The sequence below is a fragment of the Ostrea edulis genome, chromosome 1 (assembly GCF_947568905.1).
Source record: "Ostrea edulis chromosome 1, xbOstEdul1.1, whole genome shotgun sequence".
In the NCBI taxonomy this organism is placed as follows: Eukaryota; Metazoa; Mollusca; class Bivalvia; order Ostreida; family Ostreidae; genus Ostrea; species Ostrea edulis.
In genome coordinates, this window is record NC_079164.1 from 77,237,657 (window position 1) to 77,253,832 (window position 16,176).

General features: G+C 34.9%; 1 protein-coding gene across 1 annotated transcript; it reads left to right on the top strand.

Moving 5' to 3' along the window:
* The first annotated feature begins 3,040 nt into the window (after positions 1–3,040).
* Positions 3,041–16,176, top strand: LOC130048167 (sodium- and chloride-dependent glycine transporter 2-like). Its single transcript, XM_056144513.1, has 11 exons — positions 3,041–3,330; positions 3,529–3,661; positions 3,890–4,024; positions 4,108–4,211; positions 5,026–5,156; positions 5,257–5,369; positions 5,584–5,715; positions 9,808–9,907; positions 12,151–12,251; positions 13,584–13,751; positions 14,097–16,176. Exons 1-11 carry the CDS (start codon positions 3,041–3,043, stop codon positions 14,235–14,237), a joined length of 1,548 nt encoding a protein of 515 aa, XP_056000488.1. The 3' UTR covers positions 14,238–16,176.

The following is a 16,176-nucleotide window of genomic DNA, read 5'->3' on the forward strand; positions in this document are numbered from 1 at the left end:
TTTTCCAACGACCTTAAAGTCGGGTTTAGTGCCACCCATGCCATCATCTGTGTAATGAGACGTCATATTAATCCTAAATGATTGACAAATGATTTTTGCAACATGATGGTGAAAAAAAACTAAAGAATATTTAAATTTTATTACTATCACAAACTGACACATGGAAACCGGAATATCTGAAACATAACGGAAAAGTGGCCCACTTTGCACTCCCTCTTATGCTTATATAGTCCTGAAGACATTGCATTGGACAATAACTTGAGGAAAATGGTTTGTCCATATGATGACTGTTGTGAATGTAAATGCAACCTTTATTGAAGAATAGTACATGTTTGTTCGACATCTGGCCAGATGTTATTTTATAAGTTTTATAAAGCAATTAAATGTTAATAAAAACATTGATTTAAATATAACTCTTTCAAATGTCTCTGATATTTTATACCAGATGGTCTTTGTAATAGGTTGTTAAACATCCTGTAATGCTTTGAATTTACAAGCTTCTGCTAAGACGTTTTGATTTAGGAATAAAGCACACGGGTCATCCGTATTGTTACGGTTATGAATGTAGCTGATGGCTAGTAGATATTTAGAGGTAAGAATATCTCACCATGGCCTTCAAAGTGACATTTAGATATATCGACGATGTTTTACCTATTAACAATAATAATTTCCATTCATATGTCGATTCGGTATATCCATGTGAAATAAAAGACACCACAGAGTCGTCCACTTCTGCTTCATACTTAGATATTTTATTCAAAATAGATATTAACAACTCAACTTTGTGCCAAATGGGTTGATTTCAGCTTCTGCATCGTCAGCTTCCCATATTTATGCAGCAATATTCCATCACCACCTGTATATGGTGTTTATATCTCTCAACTGATTCGATACGCAAGAGCTTGTTTTGCTTATGGTCAGTTTTCAAATCGAAGCAAGCTACTGACAAACACGGTGATGGTGCAGAGTTTTCAACAGTTTCGATTAAAATCAGCATTTTGCAAATCTCAATCAATCTCATGACTCCTATAAGCAATACAAAATAGAGAGTTTGGCAAACACAGACCCCTGGATATACCAGAGGTGGGATCAGGTGCCTAGGAGGAGAAGTATCCCCTGTTGATCGGTCACACCCGCCGTGAGCCCTATATCTTGATCAGGTAAACGGAGCTTACCGTAGTCAAAGTCAGTGTGCCAAGAACGGTCTAACAATCGGTATGAAACACGCCAGACAGCATTTGACCCAATGATAGATTGTATTGGCAAACTAGATCGTTATAGCGACCATAGAATGTGCGAAATGCTGACTTCAAACGAGACTGCTGACACCTCTGAAATCATAAGAATAGCATGACCCGGCTTTATATTTCTGATAAAGGATATATCTTCATGCAAAATACCATCAATTGTGCGATTCAGTTGACACTGTGATATCAGAGGTAGAACTTTGTTACTTTTCTAAAGTAAAAGAAAGATTCTGACTTGGTATTGTGTTGTGTTGAAAAAGACACAAACTATATAGTAATTGATTAGAAACATAGGTGATATTTGGACTGGGTCGAAAATCTGAAAAGGACACGGAAATATTCACGTTTTATTCCGTTTTCTTACCCTCTTCCAAATATTGATTATATTGAAGATTGTAGCCATTTTTGTATAGATTGTCATGTTGGCTTTAACGACTCGGTTTACGAGGCCCACTCCCGTTCGGTGGTTGAAGCGTAAGTGTGAGGTCGTGTTTTGGCCGTTATCATTCTCAGATCTAATCATAGGTAGTGATTGTTCCATCACCAACTCTTCAGCATTTAGAGGCAAGGGTAGCTAGTCTTTCGAATGAGTCCTTCAAAACCAAGATTTCACGTCGCAGTAGACGTTGGTACGTTCAAAATCTTCACTTTTGCGGCCTTAAACGACATGCATAGGTATAAATTTGTGGCAATTCACCTACAGCTAGTGAATATGAATCAATATGAGTGGAACGTTTTTAAACAAATGAACAAACAAAAATGTCCACCCCCACTCTCTTTGTAGCTTCTTCAATACATTCGGAGAAGGTAGTATACGTCATGTCACCGGTACGTTTCGATCCTCCATCCATATTTGATCACTGTTGAACTGAGTAATCGGACCTCCTAGAATAGCCCAGAACTCGCTGCGAGTGCGTACAAATCAGTAGATGTACAGAAAGAAGGATCAAATCTTCATAATCAATTGATGACTAAATGAATAATAATCATAATGAATTAAAACACTGGTTACAAAATTCTTTCTTTAATTATGCCTTCTGAATTTATAAACACAGAAAAATTCAGTTATAGTGATCAGATAGAATTGTACTACATTCTGTGATATCTGTCAAAAGATATGTTAGATAATACGATTCGTGGCATTTGGAAAATGATTGTAAGACATGAAACATGACGGAATCCAACAACATTTTCATCTGTTGATTATGATTTATCTTATATAATGATTTGTGATCATAACATTTAGAAGTGCATTATCTGATCCTCATATAAAAGTATTTTACGATATGTTCGATATTTGAAATGTATAACATCAGTCGTATTTCAGTCATACACCAAAGAAATATATGACAGTTTTTGAATTCGTGTGAATCCGCGTATTCCAGGTGCCTTTTTGATTCCTTTCTTCATCTTGCTGCTCTCTTGTGGCGGTCCCCTATACTTCTTGGAAGTATCCTTGGGGCAATTTACGGGAAAGAGCCCATTAGTGGTATGGTCCATATCACCCCTATTTAAAGGTACTGTATTACTTCTTTACTTTGCTTTAAGAAAGTTATACGAATCTTCAAACAGTTGATTTATTTTGGAATTCATAACTTTCAGTTGACCAACTTTTAAAGATCATCCTTCTGATAAATACGTGTACATATTTTCGCTTTTCAGAATTTCATATGTGCAAAGTTATGGATTTCAATATCTTAGAAAAGAATTTTCAATAATCTGATAACATCATTTCCCTGCTGTCATTGATTTCCAATTCTGTCTGTGGTGTTTTAGGACTTGGTTGGCTGATGATGACGATCTCCTTCGTGGTGTCCTGGTACGACAACACAGTCATTGCTTGGGTTATCTATTACTTTCTCCATTCATTCTATCCAAAGATTCCATGGGCTACGTGTGATAATTGGTGGAACACAGATCAGTGTATTGTCAGTCAGAAGGAGAGACTTGTCCTAAATGAATCTTTTATTTTGAGGAACCTATCTACAGCAGCAATTAATCAAAGCGAAGTTGTCTACTACTTTAATGCTTCCCAACCTAACCGGTCTTTGGCATACAACACTGCTGCATTTGAATTTTGGCAGTATGTATATAACCAAACTTGCTTGGGTTTTGTAATTATTGCTTATGTTTTGTAATTACGTAATATGTAAATTCCACACGTGTCTCACAATCGCATCTTAATATCTTTATAACAAAGAGGGTACATAATTGGTAGCCTAGTTGAAAGAGCTCCTCAAAGTTGCTTGTAATAAATATGATTTTGTCTAATTCATTGTAGGCATAATGTCCTGAGACGTTCGGATGGCATCGAACATTTAGGTTCTGTTCAGTGGCACCTCGTTTTGGTGTTGCTTCTGGCCTGGATTTTAACGTTTGTATGTCTTATCAAAGGTATACATTCAGTTGGAAAGGTATGGTGACCGTTTAACTGAAAGAATCTTGGTTCAGTTCATATTTGTTCTTAAAATATAACTGTGCGAGAAAATATGAGTGATATTGTGTTCGTAGAAATGTGATGACCACAATGCTTTGTTCTGCCTAAATACATATTGTAGTACTCATATTTATACTTTCCATTTTAAAAACAACTCTAAATTGCAATTAGTTGCAGGTTTATTCACATTTTCTTTTGTTATAAGGTTGCATATGTGACCGTACCATTTCCGTACATACTGTTAACCATCATCCTTATTCGTGGTCTGATGCTTGATGGTGCTGTGGATGGGATAATTTTTTACCTGAAACCAGACTTTACTAAAATTTCAAAATTTCAAGTGAGCAATAAACATTTGAATGCAACCTTTTAATAAAGTGTAAACCATGGATTTCCTGCTTTGAATGGGAATATTTTTTTCAGGTGTGGATGGAAGCAGGAATACAAGTTTTCTATTCCCTTGGTCCGGCGTGGGGAGGACTCATTACAATGTCAAGTTACAATAAGTTTAACAACAAATGCATGAAGTGAGTATTTCAATTTTGATACTACATATATCTGACCGGTCAACAGGAGATGCTTATTTCTGTTCCCAACCCTGGTGTGTGGGGTCTTTGTTTGCGCTACTCTTTATTTTGTATTCTTTATAGGAATTGTTGGATTGGTCACTGCTAATTATCTTGAATTCTTCATCTATTGTCAATGTGTGAATTTTCGTATCTCTTAGAATACAAGTCAACTAGGCATTTATTTCTGATACATAAATTTTGTAATTTAATTTGTTTTTATGTCAAGGTGAAAGATCCGATTTTTTGAAAAAATGAAATACATTGAAACGGTATGAGGTTGTTATTGACAAAATATATGGTTGGTTGTATATTGTTCAACATCCCTCTCGAGCATTTGTCCCTCATATAGAGACGTCACCATTGCCGGCGAAGGACTGCAAAATTTAGGCCTATATTGGGCCTTTGTGCAGGGAAGGATATTTATTGTGCAACACCTGCTGTGACACGGAGCCTCGATCTTTACGGTCTCATCCAAAGGACAGCCTCATTTAGTCGCCTTTTACCACAAGCAAGGGGTCCTCGGGACTATTGTAACCCGGATACCCACGGGACTAAAACATTGCGAAATTAAAATGCATCATCTGATTACTGAATGTCCATACATTTTAACAATATTCAAAATTAGCATTTCTTAATACAGATTTAAGATAATTACCAAAATGTTCATAGTTTTGCCTAAGACATCCATGGGTTTCACTCATTCATTAAAACTGGATTATATTTCATGCAATGTTTGTTCACTGTTGTTTTTCAACACGTCGTTTTCTCTCAGGGACGCTTGGTATGGTACTTTAGCAGATGGTCTGACAAGTTTCTTTGCTGGTTTTGTCGTGTTTTCTATCTTGGGATTTAAGGCACATGACGTCGGTATGACAGTGGAAGAAGTTTCAAAATCAGCTTCAGGTACTATGTGTATGAAGTGAGGATAAATGTAACCCTTTCACTTTTGTGAAGAGCTTAAGGATGATACAGTATAATTATGCATGCAATATTTTAAATTTAGGACCTGGCCTGGTGTTTGTGGCGTACCCAGAAGCCATTACGAGACTTCCCATGCCACATCTCTGGGGAGTTCTTTTCTTCCTCATGTTGATTACTATAGGAGTTGACACCCAGGTAAAATTAAAACTGATAACATTGTGTTAAGAGTACAGGTCATGTTCTTATATACGTTGGGATTTTTCACTTTTGAAATAGAAAGTTGAAAAAATCGGCAATATTACCTTTAGAGTGTCATTTTTCATTTTGAAAATTCAGATTAAATGTTTACGTAACAACAAATCTGTAGTTTCAAAATGTTTGATTCTTGTATTTTAAATCTATCTATCAGTTTGGAATGTTTGAGACTGTTGCAAGTGGTGTTGCGGACAAATTTCCAAAACAGCTGAATTCTCGAAAACTCCAGACTACAGCCATTTTGTGTATCCTTCTCTTTCTGTTGGGGATTCCTTTCACCACTAATGTAAGTTCCAGATTACGAAGATTGTTTCATTAATTTTCAAACGATATTTTACCACATTCACATATCTCACAGATGATATGAGGGTTGGTTGAAATAATTGATTTTCTAGCTCTAGGAATTGGAACTGATATTAATATTTAGGAGTAGTAAGCATCAATAGAGTATTTGATGTCAAAAACAAGACATTCTTTCAAAATGGTGTAAGTATTAAATCCAGAAAATCTAGGGTTTCGATTATATTTGTAGATATTAAATAGCTCTAGCATATTTTTTTATTTTAACTTCAGAATACTTGTACGTGGAATCAGAGTGGTGTTTAACAAAGTATTTTTAGATGACTGATCACTAGATCACTGATAACGAGATATGAATATTTCCATTTTACATTTTTGTTGAGGAAGCAACTGTCTATGATGTCAAAAAGTCTAATCTTTAATTTATCGTGAGGAAGTCGTGTTGATCTGAGAAAGGTTTTGCGATTTCAAGTTACCTAAAAGTTATTTAGAATTTTTTAGAATACATGTTTCATTTACACCACTTCTGTCATATGCAGATGTGACCGGTTGACAGGGGATGCTTACTCCTCCTAGGCACCTGATCCCACCTCTGGTGTGTCCAGGGGTCCGTGTTTGCCCAATTATCTATTTCGTATTGCCCATATGAGTTATGAGATTGATCACTGTTCGTTATCTTCACCTTTCATGAGATTGATCACTTTTCGTTATCTTCGCCTTTCATCTAAGTACGAACTAAATGTCAACGAATATGTAGTGTCTTTTATTAAGTTCACTGGGATATATCGAATCGACGTATGAATGAAAATGATTATTGTTAATAGATAAAACGTTGTTGATATATCTAACTGTTGAGTTGAAAGCCACAGCTAGATATTTTTTCTTCTCCTATAGAAGCTTTTGAATGAATTTTACCTTATAAGAATATAAAAACGGGTCAACACCAAAGGAGAACAATTGGTGCCCATGGGAATTCTAACACACTGCTAGAAGATATGATCACCAAAGACTACAAAGATATTGTTAATGATTAACACCAGCATCTTTTTAATGTCAACTGCAAAGTACTTGTGCGTAGAATCAGAGCGGTGTTTAACAAAGTAATTTTTTGAATGATTGCTCACTAGATATGAATATTTTCTTTTCCCATTTTCGTTAAAGAAGCTGTATATGAGATCAAAAAGTCTCATCTTTAATTAATCTTGAGGAATGGTCATGTAAGGTGTTGAAAAGACACGCGTTTTTAATGTTGATTTGAGAAAAGTTTTAAGATTTCAAATTTAATAGAATGTTTTAGAATCCACTTGTGACAAATGCTGTGACACAATACGTTTGAAGTTTCTCCTTCACATTTGTTAATATATTCGTGAGGACCCAAGATAGGGACTTGGTAGAACATTTACTGGATCCACCAATGTAGCTTTGTTTGTAAGGGGTGTAGTGAAGTTTAGGAATCCAATAAAGGTACAACTCATATTCATCCGTCCCATTGACTGGGAATTCATTCTTTATGTTAATATATTCATGGGTCCTGATAATCTGAACAATATTCACATTTTCCGAAACCCTTTGTATGTATCGGAGCATAGAGAGTGCTATCCAATTGTTGAAATAATGACCATGTATTGCCTCTTCTCCAAAATAAGGATGTATGTATGGACTAAGAGACTTAAAAAATCTTGTAAACCTTGGATGAATATCTTTTTTGCAGTCTATTGAAAAGATATCTCAAAGAAATTATACGACTTGGTGATAGTTTTATTTTAGAATTCTTACTTAAAGATAACAATACATTATGGAAGAATGTTTTGAATTCTTGGCTTTCCCCATGTGAAAATTAGACAGAATCCTTTCAAAATATTCCAGTGTGGTACAATTCTAATATAAAAATAGCTGGCAAACCAGGTTTTATCAAAGACTGGTATGAGAAAGGAATTAAAGTTATTCAAGATTTTTTTGACGATGATTGTAATTTCTTAACCTTAGATAAATAGCAAACCACTTACAATCTCAAAAATTTATGTGTAATGAAATTTATTAGCATTATCACAGTAATTTCAAATACTTTAAAACTTTGTCTATTGATAGATATTCAACCAAAAGAATTCTTAATCCATGTATGCCAATATTGTTTTAACCTGTTTTGTTGCGTGAAAAAAATGTTTCAAAATCATTTACAATCATTTGAATGAATGGTGAAGATAACGAACAGTGATCAATCTCGTAACTCCTATAAGCAATACAAAATAGATAGTTGGGCAAACACAGACCCCTGGTCAATATCATATTAGGTGAATTTTCATTGTCTTTTAATAACAAAGTCATTAATTCTATAATCCTATATGTTATTAAACAATACATATTTACTTGTTTAATGCAGAATAAAGAATCAAACCTGGTTGGATTATAATGTCATCTAAGGTCAAAATACAATGTGGAAAAATATGCTGCGATCCCAAAGTTTAAAATGTACAGCTTTGATAAAATGTGGACCAGATGGAAGTTTATTTTTGATTGATTTGTGTTTTACTAGCTACTTTTCCCTTGTGTTTGTTGGGGTTTTTTTTTGGTTTTTTTTTTTTTTGGGGGGGGGGGGTCTCTCTTTTTTATTTTTGTACAGCAAGTAACCACAGAATTAATAATATTATTAAAGAATGAATAAATCTGTGTGAGAGGGTAGTATATGTGTATATATGTGACCAAAACCAAATAAATTATATAAAAAAGGGGGGATGTATGTATGGTATTTCACCTTTCATTCTTCTCTAACCAATAACTACAGGCCTGTGTCTCTTTTGAGTTGCGAGAGTAAACACAATTTGATAATATGAAGCTCAACTGTACAGACATGTTCGTTATTTGAGACATATCACAATATCGTTAAGAGTGTTGATGAGGGTAAATAATGTATGGTATTTCGCGGTTTATCAACGCCTTCTGATTCTGTATGACATGAAGACTTAATTTTTAAAGAGCAAACATATGGAATATTTGGAACTCTTACATTTTTTCGTAATCATATGTGTATTAGATCTCATAAAGTAATGGATAAGGTTATCTTCGTAGGTACGAATGCTGAGGAATTAATTTGTTTCTCATCGAATGTAACGAGTGTTGAAAGATATTTGATTCATGTACTCAAACTATTACATAAATGATCAAGTAAATGACTACTTATGGTTATATTAATCCTTCAAAAACAAATGTCGCATTTCTTACTATAAAGGATACTGATGAATTCCCTATAGTACTTGTTGACGACTGTGTGTCAAATCTTAGTGATGTTGGGTTACTTTTTCTAAAGATTTGCATGGGCCGGTCTGTGTATTCCAACAATATAGTGAGAAGGACATGTGGAAAATGTAGCCTTAGGTTACTTTCAATAGAAAGAGTTTTTTTTTTAAACTCAGGTATACTGGGGCTTTCCTCCAGATCTAAAGACTGCTGGTCATCATTAGCCATGATTGTTATCAAAACATCTTTCTCAGGTAGCAGTAGACCACGGTCTCTGCAAACGTCAATCAACCTAAGCTCTATTGTTAAAAGTTTGATTGACCAGCGGCTTATCATTGATCACCACACAGGTAAAATTTGGGGGCGTTAACTTAAAGTTGGGTCTTTAACGACAATGATCAAAATTCACACAAATCAAGCACCAAATCATTTAAGTGATGTCAAGTAATAAAACTCAAATAGAGAAAAAAAATACAGACTTGATATGTTTTAAAAACAAAAAAGCTTTTAGGCCATAGGCTGTTATTAAGTGGAACTCGTTTAGTTTAAGGAGGAATAATATATCGTTGTAATGGCTGACAATACATGCATTTTCCTTTTAAATATAATTGCCTAGCTGGGTAGCTTAGTAGGTTAACGTGTAGACCGCTGATTTGTGGCTTGTGAGTTCAAGTCTAGCAGTTTGCATTTTTTTTTCCCAGTTTACTTTCTACTAATCTTGCATTTTTTTAACTAAATAAGATCAATTTGATATCAAGCGATAGAGCTATTCTTTTTATCTATTGAATATGTAATGATATTTTGAAAAAATGGATTTCATTTTCCAACCTATGTCTCTGTTTAGGGAGGAATTTACATCTTCCAGTTGATAGACTGGTATGCTGCCACATTTTGTGTCACGTTTGCATCATTCTTAGAGTGTGTCATAATATCCTGGGTCTACGGTACGTAAAATAGTAGGAGTACAAAATAATATGAAGCTATTGGTATACGCCCGTCTTAAGACGGATGTTTTATGGTACAGCGATGACTGTACGTCCGTCCGTTCGGAGTTTTCTGTTTCTAATTTCATTTATCTGTCACATATCAAGCTGACACTTTCTATGGCGCTTCTTTGAGGATCACACTAGATCTTGTTGTAATTTTGATCCATTTCGACCTCTCTTGCAGGAGTTTTGTCTCTTTGTTTGAACATTGTTATATGGAGGGTACATAATTTGTCCGGCTAACTCCTCCCATAATTTTCTACTGAGGACCATCTTGTTTTACAGAGTATTTGTATGGGTATTGAAAATGTGCATGTGGCAAGGATTTTGATTTTCTTCAACTTTTGAGAATATTACAGGTTATAGAACTTAGTCAGTTTTGAGAATATATTGCAAAGAGAGTACATGTACATGATTTGTCCGGCTAACTCCTCCCACAGTTTTTAAGTGAGAACATTCTTCTTGTACAAAGTGTTTATATAGATATTGAAGATGTGCATGTGACAAGGATTTTGATTCCTTCAATTTTTGAGAAAATTACGGGTTATTGGACTTAGTTTTAAGGACTTATTACATAGAGCGTACATGATTTGTCTGTTTTTTCCTTCCACAGTTTTCAAGTGAGGACCTTCTTATTTTACAGAATATATGTATGGGTATGGAAGACGTGCATGTGGCAAGGATTTTGATTTTCTTCATTTTTAAAGAAAATTACAGGTTGTTGAACTTAATCCTTTTTAGGAAATATTCATATTGTGCAAAGAAAGTATGTCACAGCCTGATGATGGCTGATACTACCTGTTCTACAAATTATGGCTTAAGAAAAACACCCTATGTAAGCATTTTCACGAACGTATTATGTACCGTTTGCGGTACTTTTGTTTTATATGTAAGACTCTAAAGTGCGATAGTCGCTCCAAAGTGCGATGGTCACGCCAAAGTGCGATGTTCTGCGCCAAAGTGCGATGGTTTGTTAATGTTACGGACCCCAAAATGTGATGTCCACGCCAAAGTCCGACGGTGCGGAGTTCAGTAACGTTTGTGACGTCACGTCATTGTGACGTCATTTTTAACGTCTTTCAAAATAAAACCGAAGAAATGCAACACGGATGACAGCAACGGCAAGGTATACAAGGTTGAGGATAGTGAGAACGGCAAAGTACATTTGTGGTCGAACTATCTACTTCGCCCAAACATTCTTTAATCCATGATCATTTATTACTTGTGACGTACACGTAATAAAATCCTGGGGATATGCTATAAAGCAAAAAATTCTATACGATTTCGCGTTGGAAAATTTTGTGTTTGATAACACGACAACTAGATGGTAGTGAAATAAGTTTAACTTATTTTTATGCATGGATTTTGCACTGATATTTTAGTGAAACAACACACGGTTGGTTGAGTCTGGATTTCGGCGTGTCACACCATCGCACTTTGGCGTATGAGTGTGGACCATCGCACTTTGGCGTGTCATACCATCGGGGTTGGGCGTGACCATCACACTTTGAAGTCTTACATATATGTAATGGATAAATATCGAGATGGTGTTGAATAGATACATATAGTTTATTGCCAAATAATGGGCCCTTATTGGCAAAAACATGTATAAACATTGCAATTAAGTACAACGTAATTGATCAACCATTAAAGGTACCAAGGGAGATACAAAGGTAACCTATAGCCAAATAATCATAAATATTATTACATATATATCTATATTCATTCGATACATCTTTCATTCATGAAAGTGTAGTTCATAAAAACATAAACAAATTTGTTCTACCTCTTACGAAAGGTTTGGGTTCAAGAATATTCATACATTTATAATCACCCAAAGAAATTAAAGAGATTAAAAATCGTAATGTGTAAAGAAAACATTCCCACCTCGGACCTTCGGTGGAGATGCTTTCTCTGAACTATTTTTAACACCATCTTGTTATTTATCCATTACTTAAACGTAACTCAATTTACGTGAAATTTTTAGTTTTCTTATTTTCAAACTTTAAACCAACAATTGAACAATTATATATTCAACATTAAACCGATTACTAATCAACAGTTTATTTTTAGTATGGAATATCGTCTATTCAACTGCTAAGTATTGAATAGTCAAACTATTCAATGACTAAACACAATGGATGACATTACTGAGTTTTTTAAAACTAAAACAAATTTTATTTACAATTACGATTTTACAGGCGCGGAGCGTTTCAATCGTGACATAGAGCTCATGACAGGAAGACGTATCCCCCTCGCCATGAGGATTAGTTGGTGCATAGTTACCCCGATATTTATGTTGGTAAGAATTGTAATTAGTCAATATTTGTTTGACAAGGACAGGGGAAAACGATGACATATTGAACATAAAATTCATCATCTTCTTGTTTGGATCTCGAAAATTTCTAAAATAAATAACGTTGTAGATTTGTTTGTAAATGTTTCATCCAAGGGTTTTCTTAAATCTTGACTGAGTTGTTGTTATAAGTTCATACGAGACGTTTTAATTTGGATATTACACACTCTAATTAATTATTTGCTTAATTAAGAGGGAGAAAAATAAAAAAGAACAAAGTCAGAGGAAAAACATGCTCTTATATACCTAAAGCAAGACAACATCGTTTTTGTTGGAGTATCCAAGGGGTAGGACAATAATAAGAACCATATTAATGACATCATGTACCAAGAGATAGAAAATGATTCTAAAATGACTGGAAAATATAATGGTTGTATTTATTCACACAAATAAGGAGCTCTTCCATTACATCTTTTATAAAATGAAATAAATTTGTGTCATTTTATTCTACTTTGCAAGGGCTTCCATCTCAATCTCAATTCCATATACAAGGAGGACCTAAATAAATTTGTTCTTAAACCCTAGTCTCCAAAGTTGAACAATAATGTAAATCCCTTCACATCTATCATTTGTTGTCAGTGCGATCATTCTTAATACATCCTAAGATATTATTTCAAATGCCAAATGAAGTTCCAGACTTTGTAAAATTCTCTTTGAAATCTGCCTTAATCTAAGCTGTAAATGACGTTAACATACATTTCAATTAATGAATTGAATTAAACTGAACATGATATTGAAAAAGAGTTCCCTCTTATGGATTTGCATTCCTCAATGATATTTGTTTACCATTGCTGGAGTGCTCAGAATACACTTATGGTTTGAACATAGGCTTGTTTCCATATATACGACAGACATGAACTACAAGTATAAGGACAACTAAAAAAGACTTATAGAATTACAGCACTCTTGGTGGAAGAACAAGCGGCTTAGTAGGATCTGATGTCTGAAACTGGTCAATTACACCTTGCTCAGAAGTTTTGAAATTTTTATTCTAGTTAAGGGCGGGTCATGACCATGTTCGCAATCATGTAAACTAGCTCCGACTACAGTCGAGACCAACTAGAGAAAATCATCTGTATCGTCAAAGGGAAGAATGGGATTTCTTCCAGTAAGCTATACTTTAGCGATACACGTTTCTGTAGTTGTATTTCTTTGTGTAGGTGCTGTTTCTGACGTCAGTGATTACGTACTCTTTTTGTAATTGTATTTCGTTGTGTAGGTGTTATTCCTGACGTCATTGATTACGTACTCTTTTTGTAATTGTATTTCTTTGTGTAGGTGATATTCCTGTCGTCAGTGATTATGTACTCGCCACCAAATTCGGCAACCTACACCTACCCTGACTTTGCTATCGGGATCGGACAGTTTTTCGCAGTACTCCCTCTCCTGCCCATACCAGTGATGATAATTTGGGAGCTCATTCGATCGAAAGGGACACTTGTCCAGGTGCTCAGGGAACTTAAATTTCATTGTTTATATACATCAATCTTTCTCTTAATATTGATATCAGTACTTTACTTTATTATTACTAAATTGTTAGTGTTACTTATATCAACAAATGCTTGCTAACAAAAATTAAGAAGAATTCACATTTGTGGGGGAATAAACTCTTCCTTTAGCTTTTTGTGCCAGCATTTGATTTTAAGACCATTTCCCATCTTTTTTAACTTCTCAAAGCCCTACTGTTAGTGTTATAATCTTCATTGGATTTATCAGATTGGTCACTATTCGTTGTCTTCACTTCTCATATTTTGCCATTCTCCCTTTTTGTAATTTCCTTTTTATTTGTAGAGAATTAAGAATCTTGCTCGACCGGACTCTCACTGGGGACCCAACAGCAAACACCACTGGCAGACATACAAAATGTATGAATACAAAAGCGGACTGATAAATAGAATTAAAGTCAATCTGCTGGGAGACAATCACCGATGACTGTTGATGCTGGAACAGAAAAATGAATTTGTATTAATATGGCATTTTGTTTGTTTGCTTGCAAATGTATATTGTTTAACATCCCGCTCGAGAATTTTTCACTTGGTGAAGGGTTGGCAAATTTAGGCCTATGCTCGGCGCTTACGACCTTTGAACAGGTAGAGATCTTTATCGTGCCACACCTGCTGTGACACGGGACCTCGGTTTTAGCGATCTCATTTAGTTGCCTCTTACGACAAGCAAGGTGTACTAAGGACCTATTCTAACCCGATCCCACGGGACTGTAGCATTTTGTGAAGTATCTGTAATATGAATGCTAGGTAATCTCTGGGTGTTAAAATTTAGAATTAAGAGAAGATTTCAAAGCTCGAAGTCGGTTTTGGGTAAGAATTGTACCCAATATCATAAACTTATCCAAAAAAAGAGCGAAACGCATAGCAGGATTTTTTACCCGCAATAATACCAGTTACTTTTGTCATACAATATATTTCAGCAGAAATGCAACTTGTAACTTCTAGGATTATTACGGGCCTCCAAGAGGCGGGCCGTTATTTGATATTCATTTGAATGTTTATTTACGCTGTGTTTCTGCGGGATAAAAATGTTTTGTGCGGGATTTATAATAAGTTATTTTGATGTAAAAGGAATTTCTGTTTCATCCGACTTATGTTCAAATCAAATATCAGTAGCAGTAATGTTTAACAGATATCTAAGGTGTATTAAAATGTTCCGATAATTAAGTAATTCATGCATGCATTGCATTATTATTATAGTCCCCGGGGGTCTCTACAGCCCAGGCAGTAGCTAAGTACTTCGTTACTAGCTGGAAAATATGGATGTATATCTAATTGTTGTGGTAAAATTTAGAAATTCATTTTAAAAGTAAGGATTATCTCCCTCATGGATAGCTCTTATCCTTAGACGAATTTGACTGCAGTTTTTTTTTTTGGCACTCTGTTTTTCCCTAAAATAGCTCTTACAAGTTTATTGTTATTTCGGATTTCAAACATTTCGGTTGAGCATCACTGAAGAGACATTATTTGTCGAAATGCGCATCTGGTGCATCAAAATTGGTACCGTAAGTTTGACATTATTATAAACACATTTTTTGAATACGTAAGCCATTTATGTGTACTTTTCTAGATGTATTTACAAATGAAATGTATTTACGATTTACAATCGGAGTCACGGGCTTTTCGGCATTGAGTTCACGGGCTTATAGACTCTTGGACAGCTATGGTTCAGCTTCATGTACAAGAGATTTTGACGGCTCGACGGCATATTGTCAACGTAATATTAACCCCACTTATTTCCAGTATTTCAACATAACAAATAAAGACCACATACCCTCGTCTGAAACGTGATATCTCGCGAAAACACAATATCACGGTTCTCCCTCGGTTATTGGAACCCTATTGAACATGCATATGATGAATTAAGTAGAAGCACAAAACAAAGACAACCGCAGCCTCAGACTGCAACAGCTGGTCCAAGATCTGCAGTTAGAATGGAACAACAATCCTATACAGTTTTTCAGAGACTTCATGATGTCCATGTGAAGACGCTATCAGTAGTAAGCGGGTGAAGCATCACTGGTGACCTTGAACTCTTTTAAGAGGATAGAATTCGGTTTACCGAATTGTTTACCTAATTTTACAACATTTGTTTACTATTAATAAATCAATCTTTTATGTACATGTACTCTTCAGCCTTAAAGGGTCTCTAAAATATTACCATGCGTCTCATTTTTCGATCAGTGCATATGATATTGATGTAAAGGAGTGTACGTTCTATTACATCTACTCAAAAAACTGACACCTATGTACATGTTTCAGCAGGTATTGTTTATTCAGGTGATCCCCCTCAATGGTTTGTTATACATTTTACTTAACAATTTACCTTATGTCATTCAATAAATGACATATTCGACAAAACTGCA